At 45.4% G+C, this 25,280-nt stretch overlaps 1 protein-coding gene across 6 annotated transcripts in view; it reads left to right on the top strand.

The window, feature by feature from the left end:
• The window catches only part of PSD3 (pleckstrin and Sec7 domain containing 3), a 116,005-nt gene that overhangs the window by 52,966 nt on the left and 37,759 nt on the right, over positions 1-25,280 (top strand). For all 6 annotated transcript variants that reach the window (XM_033086181.2, XM_033086179.2, XM_033086180.2 and 3 more), the window contains one exon: positions 3,330-3,419. In XM_033086181.2, coding sequence (XP_032942072.1) covers positions 3,330-3,419 — 90 coding nt within the window. The remainder of the gene's footprint in view (positions 1-3,329; positions 3,420-25,280) is intronic.

The following is a 25,280-nucleotide window of genomic DNA, read 5'->3' on the forward strand; positions in this document are numbered from 1 at the left end:
GGATGAGGTGGTTTTGTGGTGGTCCCTGCGCTGGTGGCTTTCTTCTAAAGCCCCTGCAGACAGCAAACAGTGAGAAGGCTGCACTCCCAGGCTGTTGTCCTGGGCAGGCCTTTCCAGCATGCCTTGATCAGTGTAAGCTGGCGTTGTGCCTGATGTTGCCATAATGTCTGAGCATACTCCCTGTCCTCAGGCCTGTCTTTCTGGTGTGCTTACTATCTTCCCTGCAGCAGGCCCTGACCAGGAAACTGTGTTTGGGATTGGCTTCCCCTTTACAGTATGTACAAACGTGTGGGAAGGCAGAATAAAAATAGGACGTGAGAAGTTTTGGGAAGGTCACAGAGGGAAGGTGGTATTTGCAGATATTCAGTTGCAGGGTACAGATCTGGTGGAAGCAGAATTTTGCACAGACAAATGACAGAGCAAAGAGGGTGGAGGGGGGATGTGTGCATGCTGACTGGGAGCCCTGTGTGCCTGCACTGCACACCTCTCCCCACTGCCTGCCTGGGTGAAATAGTATTCTGGTTTGAGTTCTCTTAGTCATGCTACTCCAGGGTGCCGTTAGCCTTAGGGTGGGTATTTCAGCACCCATGTACAGTACAGCTGCTCTGCAAGATATTCCCGTGCTGATGGGAGGCTGCCCTGGAGTTAGGATGGAGTGTGTGAAAACAGGGAGCATGGCATGACAGTGTGCCAAAGCAGTGGCTTCAGCCAAGTGACTCAGTGACTTCTCTCTGGCCCTCCACTGCACTTTAAAGAGCCCTTCCAGAGGGTGTCCCTTGGGAACTTTTACACATTAATGGTGTTAGATTGGGCAACAGGACATGGAGGCACCCTGGGTCTGTCTCAGCAGTCTGCTTAGCCCCTGTGGGGCTGCAGGTAATAAAACCAAGACTTGAGTGTTCACAAGGAGTTCTGAGACCTGCCTCCGTTAATTGAATGCCTTTGTCTGAAAGTTGTGGAAGTAGGAGTGGGTAGGGAGTTGTGAAGATTTTTTTTCTCTGAAGGCTTAGCCTTCCCTACTGAAGCATGTGTCAGTCATGTGTGAATATGAGTGAGTGGTATAGGAATGTGCCCCAGTTTGTATCTTAGCATGCATGGCTTCTCTTGAGCACACCTGAGTCTTTCTGCACAGGTATCCCACTCCCCAGAGTAGTTGAGGATCTGGGGCTTCCTGCTTTACAGCCTGCCTGGCCTCACGGTCCAGGGAGGGAGACCAAATAATGGTCATGCACATCAGCCTGACAGCAATTCCCATTGCTCCCTGCCATGCTTTAGTGGGCCCTTACTGTCTTCAGTAGGTACTGGAATAAATTATCTGACTCTGACCCATCGTTGCTGTTGCTGTGTGTAATTTTGGAGGCTTCTCCCACTGGCAGTTGACAGTGTGTTGTTGTGTATATGCAGCTGTAGTATTTGCCAGACTCCTGCTTGTATTATGTCCATGGGTGTGTCATTGTGTTCCCTCCAACCCCTCTGATTTCCTCTAATTTTGGTTTTCCTCTTACTACTTTGCATTTTTCCATATAGGTGGTAAGTTTGGCATTTTTGGCTTGGAATGCAGCCCTTACAGATAGGCCTAATTGCCTGTTTCTTAACAAAGATAATGCGTTGCCCTATCCTTACCAGGATTCTGTTAGAGCAGGAAGCAAATGAATCACAGGGCCTATCTATATATTGAACTCTGTTACTGATATACTAATCATAAGCAAAGACACTTCTGTTTCACAATCAGCTCCACCGCTTGTAGGGCTGTAATGCAGCTTCAGTTCACACTTGCCTTAAACTCTTCTAGACAAACTCTTACTTATCCCCTTTATTTTCCCTTTCTGCCACACTTTTATTTGTAACCTAAACAAGTTTTGCAAGGTATGTCTTGGAAATGCATGCTTGCTTCTCTGCACAGAGGTCATTACTCACATTTGTGCTAGAGAGTTTAAAGGTATCTCTGGACCGCCAGCCACATCTTCTGGAACTTCTGTGGCACCATATGGAGATGTTGGCTTTGTTCTTGCAGCAAAACAGCCGTTTGTCTACAATGCCACATGGCTGTTGGTTTTGGTCAGCATGGGGAAGCTGCAAACTGCTGCATGGAGGAAACAAATAAAAGTAGACTGAAGTTGCAGGGAGAAAGGAAAGCACTTGTAAGCTCCAGCCTGGAGCTGAAGACTGAAGTTATGAGCTGTGTTCTATAAGTTTTGCAACCATAGAGCAAGGGTTACAGCCTGTCTGTGTTTTCAGGAGCCATCTGTGGGAAGGAATTAATTGTTCCAGGGTTATTGCTTACCTTTCTTCTGTAGGTTTGTGCTGGCTGCTGGTATGGGGTCTTCCTTATCGGCTAGGTGAGGCTGATGGCGAAGATTTGGTTGTTTTCCTGATCATACATTATGGAAGGGAAATAGAGCTTATGCACTTTCAGCTGTCATGTAACTCATAACATTGAATGACCTGTATTACCAACTGGTGCTCCAGTCCTGTTTTAATTTGGGCTCCTCCTCCTAGCTGAAAAAAAAGCTCACACAGAGCTCTTCTGCTGTATTTCTATGGAAAAAGCTTGCCCTGACAATGGAAAAGTCTTCACTTCCATCTCCTGACTGACAGTGGTGTTATCCTCAAAGAGACCATGACCATCACAGAGCCCTATGTCCCCTCTGTCTGTACCACATTTCGCAGCTTGTCTCAAGCTGCTTTCCTTTCCTCAGATGTCTTTGCTGTCCTTTTTCATCAATGCAGTTTTGTAACTGCTGCCCACTCACAAAGCTCCCTGCATGCTAATCAGGGCCCTTCTAGCACCTGAGGGAGCGAGTACAGACACTTTCTCTGAGGGATGATGAAGACGGGGATTCAAGAGTCGTTTCGAGCAGCCTCAAACCTCTGGATATAGTTTGGCTCCTACACAGACATGTAGGAACAGCCAAACTGTTCCTTTCCACTTGTGGCTTATTTGAGCAACTTTGAGTCTGACTTACATAGGAAGAGAGGAAAGAGAGTGAGCCTATGGATATGTCAAGAGACATGGTGTATGTCAAGAGACATGGGATGTAAGGCACCATGCAACTACCAGGGATCTTCATCATTGTCCTCTTCATTACCCCCAGTATTAAGCTGGGTTTTTTTGCAGGGTATGTGTTGGCTTTTGGGTGCCAAAGTACTTCCTTTTTCTAGCTATATGCATACAAGGATACTCATCTGTGAGTAATCTCATTAATGCTTTCTTAGTGCTGCCTGCCTTGGGCTTGAAGGAGAGATGCATTTAATCTGATGTTGCTCATTCCTGTCATTTGGGAAAGCAGCAGGAATATGATATTGTGTTTCTCTGGCACTCCTTTCAGAATATTGGGAAAAAGATGACCTGCCAAGAGTTCGTTGCTAACCTCCAGGGAATGAATGATGGCAAGGACTTCCCGAGAGGGCTCTTGAAGGTAAGGAATTAACTGCAGAACGTGGGTTTCATTTTTACTGAAAGATGGTTCAAAACAGAACACCCATCTTGCATTTTATGAATCTTAATTGTCAAATATGACAAGTGGTGGGCACATTTCTCCTCCCAGAACATACATAGTACATATAATGTTTATTCTCTTGTTTTCTTCACATGATAGTGTAGGATAGTCTCTGCAGGACAGAGGGGTGAAGCTGAGCTGCAGCAAGTCTCGCCCCAGAGCTTTGTGCCTTGTAAACTCCTGTGGTCATGGCAATCCAGAGTGCTGTCTTCTGATTACAGCAGGCAGAAGCAGCCAGTTGGCTCTGAATGTGAATACATAAAGGCTAAGCCTGATCTCTGTGTACATTCTGGAAGGTGTGTGTGTTTTTTCATCAAAGGTGCTTTGGGGTATTCACATTAGAGCTGGAGATGTAATTTCAGATTATAATGTGCTGTCTGGCACAGGCTGCATTGCTTCAGCTTTTGTTCATTAAGTTTGTGCCAGGAGTTAAATCTGAAGAATGGGGGAAGAGGCTGAGCAGGACGAACCTTGTTTTATTGTCAATAATAATGAGAATGTTTTGCTTCTTTTTTGTCTGATGGCTAGCATGAGACAGCACTTTGCTTAAATGAAGATAGGTGCACATACACTGGAGTTCGTAATTTATTTATTTTTTGGCAATGGAAATAAAAATAAGAGGCTGCCAGTTTTAGAGAGCTGACCCAATGTCTGTTGAAGCAAACCAAATGAGTTGCCATCTCTTCTGTTGGTTTTGTGTCAGGACCATTGTGAAATACAGATGTACCTGCATAGTTGAAAGCAGCAGTTTGTCTTCTAGTATTGGTAATTTCTTCATTTTCTTCAGCTTTTTGTTGGGCCTTCCTGTTTCAATGTAAACTCAATTGCCCTTTATTTCAGATTTAATGTCCTTAATTTTTGAATCTGTATATCTGTCAGCAGCCACACTTAAATTATTTTTTCCCCCAAGGAATCTCATTTCTCAGTTTGTCATAGAGGGATATGTTGAGATTAATTTGCAGGCTAATTACAGCCCTTACTGAATAAATAGATATCCAGATTGTGTTTAAACAACCCGAGTGTACTGACAAGAGACTTCCACTGGTGCTCACCTGCTGTTTGTTTTCCTGCTGACGAAATTATGCAGTTGTGGCTGTACCTTGGTGTTTAGCGCTCACCTGCTAATGCTAGGAATGTCTAGCTCTTCACCTAAAGGGCTCAGTATTTTTTGGACATAGATGGAAGGAGTTTGGTTTTGGTATCCCACTTTGCTTAAAGCTTTCTGCCCTTTTCTGTGTGCTGCCTTGATGTCTTGGGGACAGAGGTGATGCCGAACTTTGGTTTCTCATCTGGCTTGTCTGAAGATTTGATGAACTGACCCTTGCTTTTTAGTTTATCAGTGGAGAGGGGGTGGAGTGAGTATGAGTAATTATGCTACTGTGTGCCATGCTCCACTAAATATGCGATTAACAAAGACTTAGGGAAATTAATTTTTGCATTAGTCTCAATAAATTAAATGTGCAGCACCCTGCTTCAGGAGCTCAGCACCAAAGTGCATGTGGCTTGCTGCTGCATTAGCTGTGTAGCCACTGAGCATGGGTGAGGCTGGACCCTTCTCCTGCATCCTTGCCTAGCCGCCTGGGAGAGGAAGAGCAGTTTCCACACGGTGGCAGTGTGGCCCTGTGGGAGTGAGGTCCTGAGGCCCACTGGTGACTAATGCAGACCTGCAGTGAAACGAGTGGGTTTTTCTGCTCTGCAGTCTACCCGTGTTCTCCTCATGGCCTTGCTGCAACCTTATATGAAGCTCTGCAACTCTACTGAGCCCCAGAGCAAAGCTGAGCAGTGCTGGAGGGGAGAGAAGGCCAGGGAGAGCTGAGTGTTCATCCAGGGCTTGTGAAGCTCTGTGCGGCATTTATTGTGGATCCAGTTCCCAGAGTCAGCGGTACAAATGCGAATGCTTGGGCTATCCAGGAGAGCTGACTTACAGGCATCAGTCAAACATGGCCTTCAGTCAATCCCTTCACCCTCAGTACAGAGTGTGCCCCTGAGTGTTTTGTCCAGATAGGAAAGTAACATATCGAGAGCCAGCCATCAGCACATGAGGAGGGGCACATTTTTCTGTGATCAGCCTCAGAAAACTTGGGACATTAGATCAAGTTACTCCTTTCTTTTACCTCTGTGGGGGAGCTATCTCTGTGTTTTATTAGGTTTTTTTCTGACAGTGAGAACACTTTTGGTACAAACCACAAGGCCTTCATGACCTGATTCTCTCTGTATCACTAGTTGTGCTTTGAGAACAGGTATTTCACCCTGGTTTGAAAGTAGAAATGAGAAGTGTGATCTTGCTCACCTTGTGTCTTGCTGTCTATTCATTTAACATTTAAAAAGGTTTTGCTTTTGTACACTAGCCTGCAAAAACATTCATTGCCTTTCCTTTTTCCTCACTCCTTTAGTCAGATCTGAGGTTGCTTTTAAAGTTGGGACCCATAAAGACAAATATACCAAACTGTGATTAAAAGTGCACTTCTCCCCATGGAATCTGCATGTAGTATTCATGTATTCATCATATATGCATATGTAGAAAGGGAAGCTGTGGCAAGGATCTCCTCCTTGGAAAGAAAACAAAATCAATCTGACATTTTGGCAGTGTCAAGAACCTCATGATTACAGTGTAGGAGTGGTTTCTTTCTCACATGCTCACACCATCTTTAATCTGATGTAGTGATACCATCTCACAATGATATTCTACGGAATTGTACCGTGTGACCATAGCCTTCTTCAAAGCTAGGCTTCACAAGATTTTCTGGAATGAGGAGGAGATTGGCTTGGAAAGAGCCCAATTTTGACCATGCATTTCTTGCCTCAATTCCTGTGGGCAGTGTGGTCTCCACAAATAAAGTGCTGCTATGATGCTGGCCACAATGTTTTCCTTGTCATCTTGAGACAAGGTATGTGGGAATCCGCTCCAGGAAGGTGGCAGTAACAAGGCCTTTCATATGTAAGGAGAGAAAATGTCTTCTGTGGTTCACAGAGAGCCTGCAAGGAGGCATCACTGAGGAAACAGATCCCTGCTTTTGTTAAGTCAGTGTTCTGGGAGGGGTGCTCTGTTGTTAGGCTGTGTGCAAAGTACCCCTGTCTTGCATAAGTGAATGTCCTCTGCATTTACAATGTCCAAGACACCTCATTCATGGAATCATGGGCATCATCCAACCTCTGACATGGGCTGACTGGTAGTGGTGTTGCCCCATGACTTGAACACTGAAGGTGGGGAAGTCATACCCGGCTGGGTAGGGGATGGTAGCTCTTCACCGACCTATTATAGTATCTGGGAACCTCCATCGTGCTGAGGTACCTGGGATGCTCTACAGGGACTTGGCTAGACTCATCCTGTCAGGGGCTGCTGACAGATAAGATGCCAATCTTTGCATTAAAAATCTGCTTTTTCTCAAAGGCTTTTTTTTGGGTAGGCCTTATCTCCTGCAGAAGCACTGTAATGAAGTGACCAAATTAACTTGGAGTTGCTGGTGCTGAACTCTTCTGAAGAACCAGTCCTCCTTAATTTCCTAAATGATCTAAATTCTTGATCAGGATTCCTGGGATTTGCAATTTCCTACAGAAGTTGCAAAGTACGGTTTATCTCATGTTGCTGTCAGTTCCCTGCACTTTAATTAAGGGGTTTTGTTGCCACTGTCTTTCTGCCTCCTCCCACTATCTCTCTCTCTCTCTCTCTCTCTCTCTCTCTCTCTCTCTCTCTCTCTCCCCCTCTCTCCCTCTCTCTCTCCCTCCCTCTTTTTAATTCTCTTTGAAAACCCTCCAAAGCAAACACTCAATTTAAAGAGAATTATTAGCATCTTCATCCATTCCGGTCATTTCAGGTATTTAGCAGGGGGAATGAGCATCAGGTGGCTAACTTCTCCCTGCACAGCCTCAGCCCTCCTTTATGGAGAGGAGCTCACACTAATTGGACTGTTTTGTGCACCTTAATTGCTCTCATCAGCAGTCTCTGTACTTCATCCATGTCTTCGCTTTTTGGCAAGAAATTTCCAGGGAAACCTGATGAAGTCAAGATGGGACAGCATGCCAGGATGGTCCCAGGAGCACCACACTGACTTCTGAAACACCCTGTAGCAGTGGGCAGAAGAGGGAGAAGACCAAGTGTCTTTGCTTCACTGAATAAAACAGAGCTTCAGCTCCTAGTTTCTTCCCCAAAATAAAGTTTTATCTCTTAAAAATACTTCTGGCGTAAATAGTATTTTTGCACCGTTTCTTATCCATATGAAATAGATCTGTTATGGAATACCCCTTTCAGCTGCTTAGAGACAACAGAGTCTAATCTGGCTGTATAAAAGTCAGGAAATGCAGGATTAAATCATTAATCCTTGTCTTAAACAGTTGTTTGTGAAAGCATACTTTCCTTTCACTCTCAGAGGAGCCACAGATCTGTAGTGACTGTAGGGAACACCCAGCTTGTCTTCACTCTTCTCCATGCTTGCTGAGAACCTTCCTGCCATGACAATCTTTGTTTTCTTCAGCTTTTTTTTCAGATTTTTTGGTATTGTCATTTGTCCTATTCAAGAGCAATAACCATTTAAAGCATGCTTATGCAGAACTGAGAATTGGAGCAGGTTGTGATGGTATGTGTATTACTTTGTGCACCTTAAACTATAGAGATTCCTGCCACCTTCCTGCCCTGTTGAAATGCAAATATATTCCTTTTTGCCTTTCAGAAACTTACCTCAGTGCATGTAAAAAGAAAAAATCTATAATCTATGTTTTTTTTTCTCAAGTCAAATAAACCCAGATATTAAGTTGAAGAGAGCCCCCTAATAGCAAAAGCGTAATACCAACTCTGTCTCTGAGCAGGGAAAGCAGAACTTTAAGCAAGGTTTAAAACATAAAATTTTTGAAGGTGATCCAAGAATTAGGATTGCTTTGCGTAGTCTAGGGGTGGTATGAGGAATTGCTTATCTGACTGGGAAGCAGGCTGGATTTCAGGATGGACCCGTTCTGCTTTGACAATCTGCATTTCTCTGAATTATTTTTGCTCCTTCAACCTTTCACCTCTTTGCTTTCCAGTTGTTATTCAAAAGATCTCACCTAGCCTACCAGGCTTTTGTACCAGCAAGGAGTGAAACCCAAGCAGTCAGCTAAGAATTTCCATTGCTACTGGCTGCGATTATGTGGCTCAATACCAACCTCATAATGAAAATTTGAGGGGTTAATTTTCATCTGTGGAGGCAAGCTATCTGTAGTGTCTTGTCCAGGTGGATCAGACAAGGGAATTATTTGATGTTTGGCTTCTCCAACCTGTCAGCTATGGCTGTCACTTGTCTCCTGCTGCAATTGAAATGCACAGCAGGTCCTGGGGACAAATGTCAACTGTCAAGTGTGGAGGATACAGACTTGTAGTCTCCAGGAATGATGCACTCTGCTACATTAAATGAGGAATTTTGGACTCTTTTCAGACTGGGAATTCTCTAATACAATGTCACACATACATTTTGGTCCCTATGACATATTACTCCCACCTCTATGTAGGTAGAAAACAAATTCTGAAAAACATTCTTTGATCTTCCACCCACTGATCTGCTTGAAATTTAAGTTCTGTGCTGCATCTCAAAGGAAGGAAGAGTAGGAATATAAGTTAAACCATATTAAAAAAAAAAATAAAGAGGAAGATGAAGAGAGAACATTCCACCAGCTTTAGGATTACTGCTGTATAAATCTTTGGTATTCCTTTCTTCTGTTTGTTACCACACTTTTCAAATAGCATTGGACTATTCTCTCTCTGACCCAGTTACAGTGTTTTCTTTCAAACAAGATTATTAGGCTGCTCCTTAAATTCAGGTTTTTGTTTTTGTTTCTCCTTTCTGTGACGTTAAATGGAATATCTAGTTTCCTTCCAAGGTCATGCTTTCTTGGACAATTAAGTATTCACAAGATCCTTGTACAAATATGGGCAAATCCAAGGCACAGGTGTTCTGTACTGTTGACAGATGGATTCTGGAAGCAGTCAAGAGAGATAGGAAGGATTTTGCCTGCTTTTGGGGCAAGGTAGCCAGACATGTCTCCATAGGTAGGTGGAGTTGTGGAGAAAAGGGATGCCAAAGGCTATGCCTATTTTTCCCCACACTGTAGTGCAATCCTACAGCCACAGGTGAGACCCGCTTGTAACCTGTGTATATCTTAGAGCGGCCTCAATTTCCTTCCTCCCCCTCTTCTCCCACTTCTCCCTGTTGTGCCTCCTCCCATTCTTTTTGCCCCCTTCCTTTTGCTCTCTTCTTTCCTTCCTCCACTTCGTTTCCCCTCAATTTCCATGTCCTCCCCTTCCTTTTCCTCTTTTCCTTTTTGTTGATGTTGTGTTTTGCTATTTGAGTCAGAGAGAAGCCTTAGAGGATGGTTGTTTTTCTGAGTTCTTATTTCTCTTTTTTTTAATTTTATTTTAATGAAAATCTCTAGGGTGAGGGGTTTATTGCACGGCAGGGACAGAAGCAGAGATTATTTGCAGCTGATCTGAGATAGTTTGTAGATTTTGCATCACTTCTGTAATCACTTTCCTATGGCTTTCTGTCATGCCTATGCAGAATTTTAGGGTTTTGATGCTTTTATGGATTTGCTGAGTGCTGCTGTTTTTGTAGTTAGTTTGTCTGCTTTAACTTAAGGAACTTGGTGGTCTGTGTTAGTCTGTCTACTATGTGGCTCACTCAATGTCTGTGAGCTCTGTTGACAGCAGATGATAATTCCTAAAAGGAGGAATTCAAGAAGAGGAACTTTCCCCCTTGGATACTATAGTGCTTTGCCAGGAAGTACAACAGCTAGTCTGTGAAACAACTGTTTTCAGATCTGCTGCAAGAAATACGAAGATAACTGAAGGCATCTCTTCACTTGCAGTGCTAATTAGGATAACAGGGTGCATGATTTCTTTGCATCCCTGTTATTATCCAATGTCTTGTTTTCATAAAACCTGTGGTCTATCATTCTCAGCAGGGCACTTACCTTAGGAGTGGTTTCTTTTGGCACAAGATGCAGCATGGATCCCAGAGATACTGTGATACCAGGATTCATTTGATCTTCCTCCAGTAATTGTGGTTTTGTCATTCTGCTACTTCTAGATGCTTATTGATATAAAAAGTCAATTGTAAAGACTTGTGCTGTGACCGTGAGCTGCTGGTTGTGGATGCTCTTTTAACCTTCTTCTCATTAACCTAAACCAGAGATAATTCAGTTGTCCTCATGCAGTCATCCATCGTTTTCCCACCATTCCAGCTGTTACCCTGCTAGGATTCCTGTTGACCTAGTTGCTTGTGCATGTAGAAGTGAAGTGGTTACTCTAGTATTTCTGCTGTTCACAGGAGACATTTAGATTTAATCTTGATTGTCAGCTCCCCCTAGTCAGCAGACCGCAGAAATTGTTATCTTAATATTACACAAATTTTATGTTGATCAGTTTTAAGCTCTAGTTCTTTAGCCATTGTGTAAGAGTAGCTTATCTGTCAGAATTAACTTTCCCCTTCCTTCTTGTTTTGGGGAGAAGGGAAAAAAAGATGAAAGAATGAAAGATGAAGGACGAAGGAAAGATTTAGTGTTGTTTATTTAAGAAACAGCATTTAGTGGCAGTATTAAGTAGTTCTGCCTTTCTGTGCTACACGAATACGTTACTAGCTTCTGAGGGTATATTTTAAGTAATTGATATATGCATGTGTTTATTATTTTGTCAGCTTGTGTTGTTAGTATTTGTCATTGACATCAGGCTTAAATGACACTAAGTGGGTTCTTGTGACTTTGTTCAAGGGCATTGGTGTTCTTTAGATACAATAATGTGATCCTTAGGTTTGTATCCCAAAAGGCAATATTGAATTTTACTTTGAATTCTGCAGTTTTTCTTCTTGTGTTGTTGATTCGCTGAATGACATTAGGAAGACCAAACAAGGACTGAGTACTTTTTACCTCCCAGGGAAACTTGACTGGTAGGAGGAACAGATGGAAAGGAACTTAATTCAGGGTAAGATGGAGCAGCTGCCCATTTTCTCTATGGGTGATGGGGTCTGATAGTGCCTTGTGACAAGAGAAAAGCTTTTGTATGGTTTTAAAAGGATAGGATAGAAAGAATAATAGAGAGTCTGGTTTTCTGCTCCTGCATCTGTTTTGACCCAAAGTTTAAAATTTTCCTGCTGGTTTATGGTTTGTTCCTTAGAGGAACTGATAGGGATGGTCCCTATACAGGGTCACAGTCCTTTTGTTCACCCTAGTTGTGTCACTGACTAAACAAATATTTACATTCTGCTCCTTTCCTACCACCTCTTTGCTGACCTCTGAACAAGGGTCCCCTGGGTGTGGTCAGCTCTGATTTTTCTGATACTGCACAGCTATTTCAGCCGTCTTTGAAAACATCCCTTCTATCCCTCTATATATGTTAATAAAACACTTTTCCCTCAGAAATTCCTGTTGCTCAGTTACAGACATAAATCAATCCTGTGTGCATGCTAATTTCTGAAATGGTGTGTCTTCTCTAATGTCGAAGCATGGTCTTTCCCCAGAATAATAGTCAGTGTGTACACAGCATACTGCCTCAGTCAGGACTACAAGATTGTTTTATCACTTGCAGATGAAAATCAGGGACACTGATGGAATCTAAACTGAATTCCCAATCTGAAGATACTTAAGGCTTCAAATGGTCTCAGGAGGCTCTGTTTGGGAGAGTGTGAGCTGAGAAGTGTTTTCTATACTCAACTGAAACAAGAAGAAGGAACATTCTGTCATCCTTGGAGTTTCGAACTGCTGCAGAAACAGACTTGTTCCTTTGTGAAGTAAGGTTCCTGTCCTACCTGAGGATCTGCTCACTTCAGCTCAGAGAATGCTAGATGAACTGCTGGAATCAGGCAGCAGTGATGGTGCTGTGGGCAAAAGAACATAAATACTGCTTTGGTTCAGTCTGGCTTGTGTTTAATAATAAAATTGCTCTGTGTAATTGACACTGGCCAAGGTCTGTGTGTGATATTTAGGGAGTATAATTATTTCAGATGTGTTGAGGGTGCTTAGGGAATTGGCATTATAAATCTGAGAGCAAGAATAATCTGCTAGGCAGGGGGCTGCTAGGATAGAGAGTGATTTGTGGCCATTTACGTAGCACCTGTCAGGACCTGCTACTTAGCTCATCTGGAACGGTTTGACTGCAGTGCAAATTTCCTCTAAGAAGAGATTTTCTTTGAAAAGCTTTCCCACAAGCAGTGGATAATTTCACATGGGTTAAGTAACATAAAACCTTTTTTGCAAAGTGGCAGAAATAACTCAGAAAAAGGTTCCTTTCAGCTATCCTTTAGCGATGACAGGTTTGTGTAAAAAAGGGGCACATTTGGGATTTGATCTTAATGTGTGAGGTAAGGATGGGCTTGCTAGATCTGACTGTTGTGGAAATGAAAATGTATTTTCCTTGTTGGCCAGAAGGGAAGATATCTGTGCCTCAAGCAGGATGGAGGCAGAATCTGTGAGGAATCAGAAGTTTCCCACCCCAGGGACAGTTCTTGTGTTGATGTTTAGGTAACCTGTTCCCTGTTCCACTGACCGTTATCTGTCAGCAGGTCTACAGCTATTACAGTCTGTGGGAAGGATATGCACCTTGTAGTGTCCTTGGGGGCAACATGAGCAAAAGGTTAATGCTGTCAGAAAGGCTGCTGCATGCTGGGGCGACAGCAGCATCTTTTATGAGCAAAAATTCACCTAGGACCATTATGTGACTGTCTAGCCATTTACCCTGTAAGGATGTAAACTCCTGACTGCAAGAGACTGGGAAAATGTAACCAGGGGAAAAGTCCACTCAGTTCATACGCATCTTACTTACCCCTGGGTGTTGTTGGGCACATGTCATAGGGTAAGCAAACTCTTGCTTTGCTTTCACATGGCTTAGCAGACATGGAATGGGACTCAGATGTAAATGCAGACTGGAGCCTCTTCACCCAGCTTTCGGCTGCCTGATGTATCTCAGCATGGGACATTCACCTCAGCATACCAGGGCAGCACCACCTCATTGCTGTCTGCATGCACAGACTTGCTCCCTATGTGTCTTAGTGTGAGTGGGATGAGAGCCCTCGTGTCCTCCCACAACCCAACACCACTGCTGCTGTCATTGCCCTGCCTGGTGATATGATGGTGTGGGGCTTAACCTGGTGTTAGCCTTTCTGCAGTCTTCCAGCTCCTCGTGCACCCTCTGCACAAACTGTTTGCCCTTTTCTGGGTTTGGGACAATGTCCCCACTGTCCACTTTTGCCTTGCTGCTCGCACAAGCTGCTCCACCGGTCCAGTGTGTGTCGGCAGCTGTCATGATCCTGTGCTGAGCAGAGTAGAGCAGAGCAATCTCTCTCTCACATTGGAGCATGTTGCCATGGCAATGCACAGTCTGCTGCACTCTGGGTCTCTAGGAGCCAGAAATGATGGTGCTTTTGCAACATTGAGGTAAACAGCTCTCTTTTCCTGTATTTAGCGCATCCATCCCTCAGTAGGAGTACCAGCTCCTTTTGGCCTCAGCCTCCCCTTGCCCCCTGCATGAAGGCAGGTGAGAGAGAGCATGCCTGGCCTCCAGAATCAGGCTTCTGTGGGTTGGAGTGGTGCCTCTGGCAGTGGTAGTGGCCCTCCCATCACTAGGCTGTATGGCTTTGCCACAGGGAAGAAACAGGGTGCCACTCAGAAGCTGTATCACTTGTGGGGTCAGCCACTGGAGCGTGCAGTTTGCTTGTGAAGGGATATGGCTATAGCTCTCCTGGTTGCCGAGTGGGGAGATGAGTCCCTGGGTACTTACTCACAGCTCTGCCATGGGTTTGCACTGATCAGCTTGCGAAAGTCATCTCTTCTCCCTTAAGCCCCTTTTAGAGAGTGAAAGTGGTCTTTCTCTCTCTTACACCTTGGGAAAGCACCCCAAGGATTCTGGCTAACAAGTGCAAACACTTAGAGCTATGGAAATTTGCTGATTTGTCTCTCTGGGGTTTGCCAGTACTTTGTTATGATGCTGTGGATTTTTACTCATTTCTCTGGTGCTTTGGGAATCCATCAGTATTCCTCACATCCAGAAGCTTGTAGCTGGCAGGTGATTGAAGACTTTTTACAATGTTCTTTGTTATTGCAGGCAGTAATGAGCATGGCAGGCTGTTGCAGGCAGGGAAGTGTGGCCGCATGAACTAAAAATGAATGTCTTACTTGATCTGCTGGCATTTGTTCCAGCATCTTTCTCGCCACCTCTCTCCCTCTCACTGGTGTGTATATGAAGGGGGAGTTGATGCTGGAGAGGGAAGCGGAGCAGAGCAGGGGAGGAGTTTCTATCAGCCTCTTCTTTTTCTTTTTCTTTTTTTTGCTCCCATGCAGTGACGTGAGCAATGCCTGGAACAATCAGGCTGGCTCCCAACACTGTGCCTGACGATACTGGAGAAAACAGCTTAGTGTGCTTTAAGCAAACACTGATTGCTTGAACCTGGGCTCTCCAGTCGTAACGTTTTTCAGTTCCTCTGCAGGGGATTGGGAAGTTTCATTCGCTTTCTTCTTTCCCATCCCATACACTCACTTTTGGAAATGATTGGAGTTAACAGTGTTCAGAGCACCAGCAAAGTCCGGGTGAGAGCCACAGGTTCGGTGAAATACTCCCGAGAAGAATCTCTCTGGCGGCAGTCCCATCGATCAAAATCTATGAAAATCTCCAACTCCTCTGAGTTTTCTACTAAAGAAAACAAGGTAAAGGACTAAATATTAGTCGTGTTTTGCTTGGTTAGGCATGGGGCTGGTGTTGTGAAAAGGTTATGCTTTGCAGGAGTTAAGAGCTCTGGATGATCTGCAGTGATCACAGAATTGCTGTCAGGTCATGAAAAAAATATCTGCATTTGAGGAGAGACCTGAAGTTGAAGGAGCTCTGGTGTTAAAATGATTGGGTATTAGTTGAATGTCCTGAGCTTGGTGCAATAGTAAACAGGGAAAACTTGCTAGTGACAGTGCTAGTTGGAGTTCTACTCTCGGGAAACGTGCCAGAGTTAGCAGGTGATGTCCTTGCGATTATCTGTTTAATGGGAATTGTTTCCTGTAGAAAAATAATTTATCTGCAGCTCTGTGGTTTAGTACGTATGGTGCTCGGTGACAGTATTTTCTCACTTGCATGCATGATTAAATATTGCTGTCAAGTATTTATTAGGAAGGCATTGCTTGTGCATTTATAGGAATACATTAGTATATTGTAGTGGTTGCACAGGCAATTCCCAGCTGCTAGTGACTGTGTGCAGCATCTCCTTACCCAGCCCAGCCCAGTTATTCAGTTCCTAAGCAAACAACCTCCACTCCATGAAGCATCTCTTTTTTTTCCTCATCCCTCTCTCCCGCACAATAACTGAGAGGCATCCAGGAACTCCTGGCAAGCGCTTTAAGAGCTGTCTCCATCTCAAAGTGCTTCATGTCTCCAAGGGTTGGATGAATTTTATGCAGTGACCAAAATGTACCTCTAATTTCATTTCTTATTTCCAGTTGATTCTGACCTTGGGATTAAAAAATAGAACCACTTGCAAAGGTGTGCTGAGTCAAGGTGAAATATTTCAAGGCTTCAGCCAAACATTTAACTGTGTCTTTGGGTCCATGTGCATGCAAAGGAGGCAGATGTATGGATCTTCCTGTAGTGTCCCTTCTCTAAATCTCCAATCTGTTCTATGGGAAATCTCTGCTGTAGTGAAAAGACCCCAGTGCTGCACAGTAGCTCCTGGCAGATCACTCTCTGCTAGCTTACAGGTTGTATGACATTTCAGATCCTGAGCTGTGTAACTTAAATCACAGGATACTGCAACCAGAAATAAATCTAAGTGTTTTTTTCAGTTCAATTTAATGAGCCTCTGTTTTCAGGACATTATAAACCATATCTAAAAAACAGTGTATTGCTTAGTTGGAGTAGAGAAATAGCATGGCCATCATTTTCAGGCTGTTGCTGATGCAGTATGTGCTTCTCCAACAAATACCAAAGTAAAGGCTGCATCTTGCAGATGATCTGGGACCCTTCTGTCGTGATCACTTTCACCCTAAGCATGGGAATAATTGCACGGTATTTGGTGAAAGGATTTATTCATGAAAACTCTCCTGCATGTGATAAAACTCATTCTTTTGATGTTAGATGAATTACTTAATCTCTCTATCTTCCCTCTGTCAGGCTTTGTGTCCACTGTGTATGCATGGGGTAACATCCTCAGGGCAGGGACTTCTCCCAGGGGTGGTGTCTGACACAATTAGTTAACTACTGCAGTAATGAAAGCTCTGTGTTCATTCCTCCATGGAATTCACGTTTCTTCCTTCTAAGTGCTGTAGATTGTTGTTTGAGAGATAACCACTTCTTTTCCTGCCTATCTCAATAAGCTGGGAAGAGCTCTGTGGCTTTGTTTCAGTTTGTTGTGCTGTTTCCTTATTTCAGACAAAGGTTTTCGTATCTCTAGGGCATCTAAGATGTATAAAAGCTGTGTTACGGAGGGCTGAGAAGATCTCTGCATTCCCTTCAGTGGTGCCTGCCTGGTTGATAAGATGACAAGCAGCTCTGCAAGTGATTGGTCTCATGATTTTGGAGAGTCCTGTTCTTTCCATCTCTCTGTTCCCCCTTCTGATCTTTGTCTGCCCATTTATTTTGCTAAGATGTCACTGATTTGGAGAACTGATTTATAAATCAGCTTTGGCACTTCAATACTGTTGTGTTGGTGGAAGAACCTGGAGGTTGCTAATCTGTAGTGTGGCAAAGGTGCTCTTTTTTTCTGTGTAACTATGCATATGTGTTCGTGCATCACTTCTCAGGAAATGTCTTCAGTTCTAGGCTGGATTTTTCTGGACACCGATGCCGTGTAGATCTTCTCAGTCTTAAGTAAGGTTTGGTTTGTAGACTTGCCCTCTTCATATTTCTCTGGTGTCTGGGCTGCCTTGTATTTTATCTGCTCTCCATATACAGTGATTACAATGCTCAAGAACTGTTTTTGTGACTGCTTCAGCTGGCTTTGGACAAGAGATAGATTTAAACCACTTGTGCCTCAGAAACATACTCCTCTTTTCCTTTTCACTTATGTGACTCAGTCTATTTTGGTAAGCTAGAGAGTATTATGCATCCTAACTAACATTAGAGAGTAGTATGCATATTAACTAACATGCTTTAGTTAGCATGAACAAAGCACCAACATGGTGCCTGCAGATGAGGTCTGCCTCCTGCCAGCGTCAGAGAATCTAGGTAGCCCAAGTACCTTTCATCTCCTTGACACACATCAGATAGTGCCTCTGTGTGGACAGGCTTCGCTAGAGGGATATGTCCTGATTGTGTATTATGGGCAGGTACCGCAGCCTTAGGCCAGCAGGAAAACCTGTGAAAAGGATACTGTGAATTCTGTACCATTGTTCTCTGGAGGGCAGGCTCAAGTCCAGACTGCAAGCAAGGTGAGTCAAAGGATCTTAGGATCATCTGTGTGACCCAGCATGCTCAGTAGTCTCTTTTTCTGACAGATTTCTTTTCTGCAGCCATGGACTGAATTGCCAAGTACTTGTGCCTGTCCTGCCTGCAAATGCACAGGGCCAATAAAACAGCTTGAAATAGGCTGTGTAGAAATAGGCTGTGTATGTGCTCCACTATCAAGAAGTACTTCTATAGCCTTTTCTCTATTTTTCTGTAATAATTCAGTATGCTGCGTTTACAATGACACTGATGAAATACTTCAGCAAGTACAGAAAAAAATCTTTTCAAGCAATCTGTGTGTGTCAATACAGAGGACGCATTTCTTGTGTGGCATTAATTTCTTGGCTCTCAGGAGCCACAGCTAACCATCCTTTTTTGTTTTATGATGATATATATGGCACAATCTTTCTTTTCTTTTTTTCTTTCTCCCCCTCCCCCTCCTTCTCCATGCAAACCAGATTTTTAACAGAGGAGTTTCTCTTCAAAATGTTCTCCTCCAGTTGGTGACGCACTTGAAATTCCCTGGGTGAAATGATCTCCTTTCCTTCCCCCTAAAACATTCCTATCAACCCTATCTCCTCCTACACCAAAACAACATTCATCGGTTCCATATGCTGCTGAACAGCTCTGTGCTGTTTTATGAATAATGTATGCTGGCTTGTTAGAAGAATGTTTGTTGTACAAACCAGTGGAATTTAAAATTGAGAGCAATATCAGCAGACATGTGATGCCATGGACTAATGCACAGGATTCTTGGGGTGCTATTCTGGCATTCTTGCTGCATCCCCATCAGAAGGAGGGAAAATGCATGAGAAATCAAGGGTGTGTGGGCTTTGAGTCTGGTAACGAGCTGCAGGCACTCAGTGATCAGAACCCTTATCCTTCCCTTGCCAGGTGTTACAGATCTCTGCATGAGGACAGGAGAAAATGCCAAGATCTGTGTTTTGAGGGAGGGTGGCAAATAGCAGGTGGTAGAGTAGTAGAGATCTGTATTCTGAGTGAGGGCCAGCCTTCAGGTAGTCACTTAAACAGCAAGCTATGAGTGGTGTATAGCAACGTGTTGCTCCTCATCCAGACCCGGCGGAAGGCAATGATACAGAGCTGTGCCCTGGTCCAAAGGATGAGCACACTAACACCTGTTAGGACTCCATGTAGACACCTGTGATGTCTACTCTCTGTTGCCTCTGTAATTTGATTTAGTTTTGTAGAGTTCTGCTACTTCAGTTGTTTTTTCTCCCTCCAGTAAAGCACATACAGCAGGAGCCAGAGCTGATGCCTGCCTTGACTACTCAGCTCCAAAGGGCAAAGCCAATAGACAGGTGCTGAGTGACTAGGGGAGGTGCTGTGACTTCAAAGACTGGTACACCCAGAGGTGTATCTGGAGCTTCCTTGCTGCTTGGAGTCAACCATGCTATTTATCAGCTGGAGGTGAAGAAGAAGCATATCCAGGCAGGGCTCCTTCTGGCAGTGGAAGCAGGGGAGTGTGGCAAGGGCCTGACTCGGAGCACATGTGCATCCCGGTCCTGGGGGCATCAAAGCCACCCAGGCTATCCTCTGCAATGATCAGATGATCATTCCTCCAACAATGACTCCAAATATCAGGGAGGAACTGGGTGCAAGCAAAGACCATGGGAGACAAGAACTGGAAAAGACAGTCTGGGTCGTCCCTGCTGTCTCTATGAACTTGGTTTTTGTTTTGCCTATTTACACCTGCTCACGACAGGTGTTTCTGCTCCTCTTCTATGTGTGGAGCAGGTGTAAAAAATGTGTGGTGTATTCCTTACTCCTCTTGGTAGGCTTTTCTGTATGGGCTAATGCAAAGAGAAAGTCAGTAGCTTGCTTCAGGAGCCAGCCCTATGTTGCTTTTTGAGGGGAGGAATTGTACACTGCTTTGGGATCTCTTTAAGTATTTTGCACCTGGCTGGATAAGCTTTGGGGATTCTGTATCTCCTTGTAACAGGTGTTTTACCACTCTCATTATCTGGGTAGTTTGCTATGTCTTTGTCCCTGTGTACACACCTGGTTCTGCCTTTCTTCTATGCACTGCCTCTGTATGCAAAGGCTGACTCACAGCATCACTGGCAGCCAGCAGGTGACAAGAGCAGCCTGTTTAAGTGGGTCCAGTGGTTCGTGTATGTGACAAGATTTTGAGGAAGGTGAAGGTGGTGGATGACCATTTTTCCCTTGGTAGCTTTGTAAAGTAAACTGGAGTTTTAAGAAGCATTCTCTCCATAGTTTTGCTTTTCTTTCCAGTTGGAATAAAAGTGTACCAACCAGTGAGAGCTTGTGAAAATCTGGGGTTTTTGTGGACCTACTTGCTTACCAAAGTGGAAATGGGGATGGAATTCAGCATTTTTTTAGAGTTACAGCCTTCTACTTAAAAAGGAGAGTGTTTCTTGCTTAGTTTATGAACAATACAAACAAATCCCACAAACACATAACAAATCTCAATTATTTTTACACTACCATCTTCTAAGGGTCAAGTTGGAGCTGTAGGAAAGAGCATTGGAGTTAAAACAAGGAGGGTACCTAGGATTTTGCCTACTATTCTGCAGCCAGTAAATTTCTTTTATTCTGCCTTCACAATTGCACTTGTTTCTCAAGGAGCTTACAACCGTGCAGGGTCTGGTGTGGTGGACCTAGAGATCAACACTTGCCAGAAAGGGGGAAGCTTTAGACTGTAAGGACTAGGTCTTTGTGTTCTAGTAGGGATAAAAACGTCAAAGCATTGAAGTCAGACACTGCTGAGTAGTTAGTATCTAGGGTTTTGGATCCTGACTAGAATAGCCTTGGATGACAAAACAGATAGAAAGTCTTTCTACTTTCTGACTGATATCAGTCCAGCTTGGAAGATTACACCTATGCAATATTTATTTTGTCATTCACTGCTGTGGTTCAATCTCCTGTTTTCTGCCTTATGTAGCAAATTTGCCAAACACTTCCCAGGCTGACAGGTAGGAAGTGGTAATTGTTATAAATCTGTAAGAGTGTTTTAAATGAGAGCTTTTTTCTTTTTTTTTAATTTTTTCATTTCCCATAGAGAAAACATGAGTTAATAAAACCTGTCCTTGCAGCTAGCTAAGTACGATGAGAGTCATGCCCATGCCATAATCTCTGATGAGCTTTGTTGCAATTTAGTGAAGCATTTAAGTGCTTGTCTCCAAGTTTGTTTGATTTAGTCATACTCTGGAGAAATGTCTATTGAAAAGAGCTGCTGTCTGAATCGGGGCCTTGGGGAATAGCCATGAAATAAATCAGAGAGCAGATGTTGTACTGTACATGTATGCTTCTGATTGCAGAACATGGCAGGAGGAAATTTTTCTTCTCTGCAACATATGAGAGCTGAGGTAGACATCAGGAAAATGTTAAAGTATAAATTGTTTCGGAGAAGTAACATAAAGCAGCTCCGAAAGGCTGGTGAGTCCAGCAGCCAATGTGCAGCCTTGCAGCAGTCTCTGCCAGAGAGGTAGGTTGGGGAACAGGCGTGGGAACTCATGTATTTGCATCCCTGGAGAGGTCTGCTTGCTGAGGTCTCAGTGACCTGGCAGACACACAGAGCATGCCATGTATACAACTGCCCAGGCTGTGCATACTCTCTGCAGTTCTGTTTCTGTTTCATAAATACAAAAAATTTTTGACAGGTTCTATTTGATGGTCTGTGGGGGACACCATGTCCTTGGTCAGATGTATGCCGTATGACTGGGTTGGTGTCTGTTACTCCCTTAAGAGGGAAGACAGTATCTGGCTCATTATGAGTAAAAAGTTGGAACAAGTATAGCTCTCTTCTCACAAGGCAAAGCCTGGGGCATTTGTTATCCCTGCACCAATCTGGACTGCTGCTTTTATGTGTTCTGCTCTTTGGCTGCAGTGATCCCTGCAGACATGCTTAGCAGTGAAATCTCATAAAAACCTGCGCAGATCAGGTGTTAATTTTCAGAGGTTTTGACCCAGTCTTGTAGGCATTTGGGCCAGAGAGCAACAAATGTGTTTCTTCAAGCCAGGCTTTTGCTGTTTCTAAAACTCCTTCAGCTAGATGAGGTAGAAATAGTACTTCTGGGGAGGCAACTGGGGGAAGTACGCAGCCTCTTTGCTTTGTATTTGGAGGTAATTTTCTGGCTTGAAATGTAGAAGAATATATCTGTCTCAAAATGTAGGAGAGTCGTAGCAGGAAGAAAAGAACAAGTCAAAGAATAAGAGAGGGGCTTCGGCCAAATCATGTAAGAAATGCTCAGTGACTGCAGGAATCAATATCAGCATTGGTTTGTATACAAAAACAGAGTTGTGTCTAATTCTGCTGAACTGACAGGAGAAATATTAACTCTTGCTTTCTTTTGGCAGAGTGCTCTTAATATCTCTTGATAGGTTTCACCTGAAAATTAAGTAAGTGCCTACAGATTGCCAGAAATTCCCATCCATTCACCTTTGGCTGTTTGCCTGTGGTTCAGAGCTCCTTATACAGCTTATGAGAAGATAGGTTCTATAGAAAGAGTGAAAACTCCAGATTTGGAAGTACTTCATCATATTTCTTTGAATGGCACAGTGAAGCTGAGTTAGTGATGAGGACCTCTCTTTGCTAGCTCAGTGTCAGTAGGATGAGGCATGATTATTCCTGGTGTTCATATCCGTGGCATTGCTTTGAGAAACCTATTTTCTTGACTAAGAGTTGCTACCTGTGTAGCATCAGCATGAGGTGAATGATACCATAATGTTTGACCTGCTTCTGTATGGTTCAGTTAAGCCATATTTCCACAGAGTTGAATATTAAGGATCTCAAATAACACTTCCAGATTCAGAAAGGAACCAGTGGATGACAGGATGAAGAGTGAGATATGCTCATGGTATTGATCATGCGAATTCATCTGTGGCAAATGCACAAGACTAATTTTAACTCTTCAGTTTCCAAATTACAGTAATTTCACGAATACAAGCTGCACCAATTTGACCAAAATTTTGGTGGAAACCCGGAAGTGCGGCTAATATTCCGGGGCGGCTAATCTATTAACAAAATTCTAAAAGCTGCCAACACGGAAGTGAGAGCCCGCGGCAGCCCCAAGCCAAGCTGGAGCCCGGCCGGCCCCGGCAGAGGTGGGAAAGCCTGGCAGAGGCGGGGCCAGCAGTGCGGGGGGCGGGCGGCAGAGCCTGAGCCAGCAGGGCGGGGCAGGGAGGGCAGCAGAGCCTGAGCCAGCATGGCGGGGGAGCCCGGGAGAACTGGGGCTAGCAGTGCAGGGTGCATGGCAGAAGCAGGAAGGCCGGCGGGTGGGGCTGCCTGGCAGCGGGGGAAGCCCAGCAGAATCGGGGCCAGCAGCGTGGGGGAGCCCGGCGGTGCGTAGGCATGCAGTGCCGGCCAGGGCGAGGAAACGCGGCGGCGGTGCAGATGGGAGGGGGCGGCCGGCGAGCCTGGCAGCGGCGGCAGTGCCTGGCCCGCCGGCAGGGCGACTACGTAAACAACGCAGCGGCGACGCGGCCGGCATGCCTGCCAGCGGCGGCAGTGCCTGGCCCGCCGGCAGGGCGACTACGTAAACAACGCAGCGGGGAGGCGGCCGGCATGCCTGCCAGCGGCGGCAGTGCCTGGCCCGCCGGCAGGGCGACTACGTAAACAACGCAGCGGCGAGGCGGCCGGCATGCCTGCCAGCGGCGGCAGTGGCTGGCCCGCCGGCAGGGCGACTACGTAAACAACGCAGCGGCGAGGCGGCCGGCATGCCTGCCAGCGGCGGCAGTGCCTGGCCCGCCGGCAGGGCGACTACGTAAACAACGCAGCGGCGACGCGGCCGGCATGCCTGCCAGCGGCGGCAGTGCCTGGCCCGCCGGCAGGGCGACTACGTAAACAACGCAGCGGCGAGGCGGCCGGCATGCCTGCCAGCGGCGGCAGTGCCTGGCCCGCCGGCAGGGCGACTACGTAAACAACGCAGCGGTGACGCGGCCGGCATGCCTGCCAGCGGCGGCAGTGGCTGGCCCGCCGGCAGGGCGACTACGTAAACAACGCAGCGGCGACGCGGCCGGCATGCCTGCCAGCGGCGGCAGTGGCTGGCCCGCCGGCAGGGCGACTACGTAAACAACGCAGCGGCGACGCGGCCGGCATGCCTGCCAGCGGCGGCAGTGGCTGGCCCGCCGGCAGGGCGACTACGTAAACAACGCAGCGGCGACGCGGCCGGCATGCCTGCCAGCGGCGGCAGTGCCTGGCCCGCCGGCAGGGCAACTACGTAAACAACGCAGCGGCGACGCGGCCGGCATGCCTGCCAGCGGCGGCAGTGGCTGGCCCGCCGGCAGGGCGACTACGTAAACAACGCAGCGGTGACGCGGCCGGCATGCCTGCCAGCGGCGGCAGTGGCTGGCCCGCCGGCAGGGCGAGTACGTAAACGCAGCGGCGGGGCGGTGCTGACGGGAGAGGGGGGCCAGTGAGCCCGGCGGTGGCTGCAGCACCACCCAGCCGGCCCCGTCGGCAACCATGAGCAGGCCGAGCCTGCCTGGCCCCGCCCCGAGCCAGTAAAGCCCGCTATGCCGCGATCCTGTTACTAATTGGCCAGTTTGTGAAAGCTGCGCACGGATTCTCGCGACGAACGAAAGTGCGGCTAATATTCGGGGTGCGGCTTATCTATTGACAAAGACAGCAACATTGTCGAGGCACCGGGGGTGCGGCTTATAATCCGTGCGGCTTGTATTCGTGAAACTACTGTATTTTTGGTTTGGGTCAGCATTAAAGCTATCTAAATGTTACTGTTTCTGTTGAGCATCATGTCATAGCTATTATAGTATGTGATTTTCAGCCTAGTTCATACTTGATGTGTTACTTTCTGCTAATCATGTGCATCAACAGTTCTTCTACACGTTAACATATTTTGAGGCTGTGTAGGAGTTATGTGCCAGAGGGAGTAAATCTAGCTATGCATATAAGGTGAATTACAAATGTGGATTATATGTGTGAGAATCAGGGACATTCCATACCAAAATACTTCACTTGAGTTAAGTGACCTGTTTGAAGAACTCGATTAGCTTGCAGTAATACCAGATGTTTAACTGTTGTATAGATCAGCTTCTGGAGGGCTGAAATATGACATGCTTATCCAACTGATGTATGTACTTTCTCTTAAAAAAAAAAAACCATCCTAGCTGTCTGATACTCAGTCTTAAGTCAGGTTTTAGACCCTTTTCTTTGCAAACTTGTATCAAAAACAGAACTGTTACCTTTGGTGTCAAACCTACGGGGCAACTTTCATATGAATTGAAAGAGGAATGGTGTTAATGGACAGCAGTCCAAGATAGTGATCTTCAAGCACAGAAGTTGCTTGACATTCATTTTCTGTTTTGCACTTAGAAACAGAACATGCTGTTGAGGTGTGTGATGGGAAAGCATCCAGGTATCTGTGAGGCTCAGGGACTTTGTATAGCTGTTCTGGCAAATTCTCACA

The sequence above is a fragment of the Catharus ustulatus genome, chromosome Z (assembly GCF_009819885.2).
Source record: "Catharus ustulatus isolate bCatUst1 chromosome Z, bCatUst1.pri.v2, whole genome shotgun sequence".
NCBI lineage: Eukaryota > Metazoa > Chordata > Aves > Passeriformes > Turdidae > Catharus > Catharus ustulatus.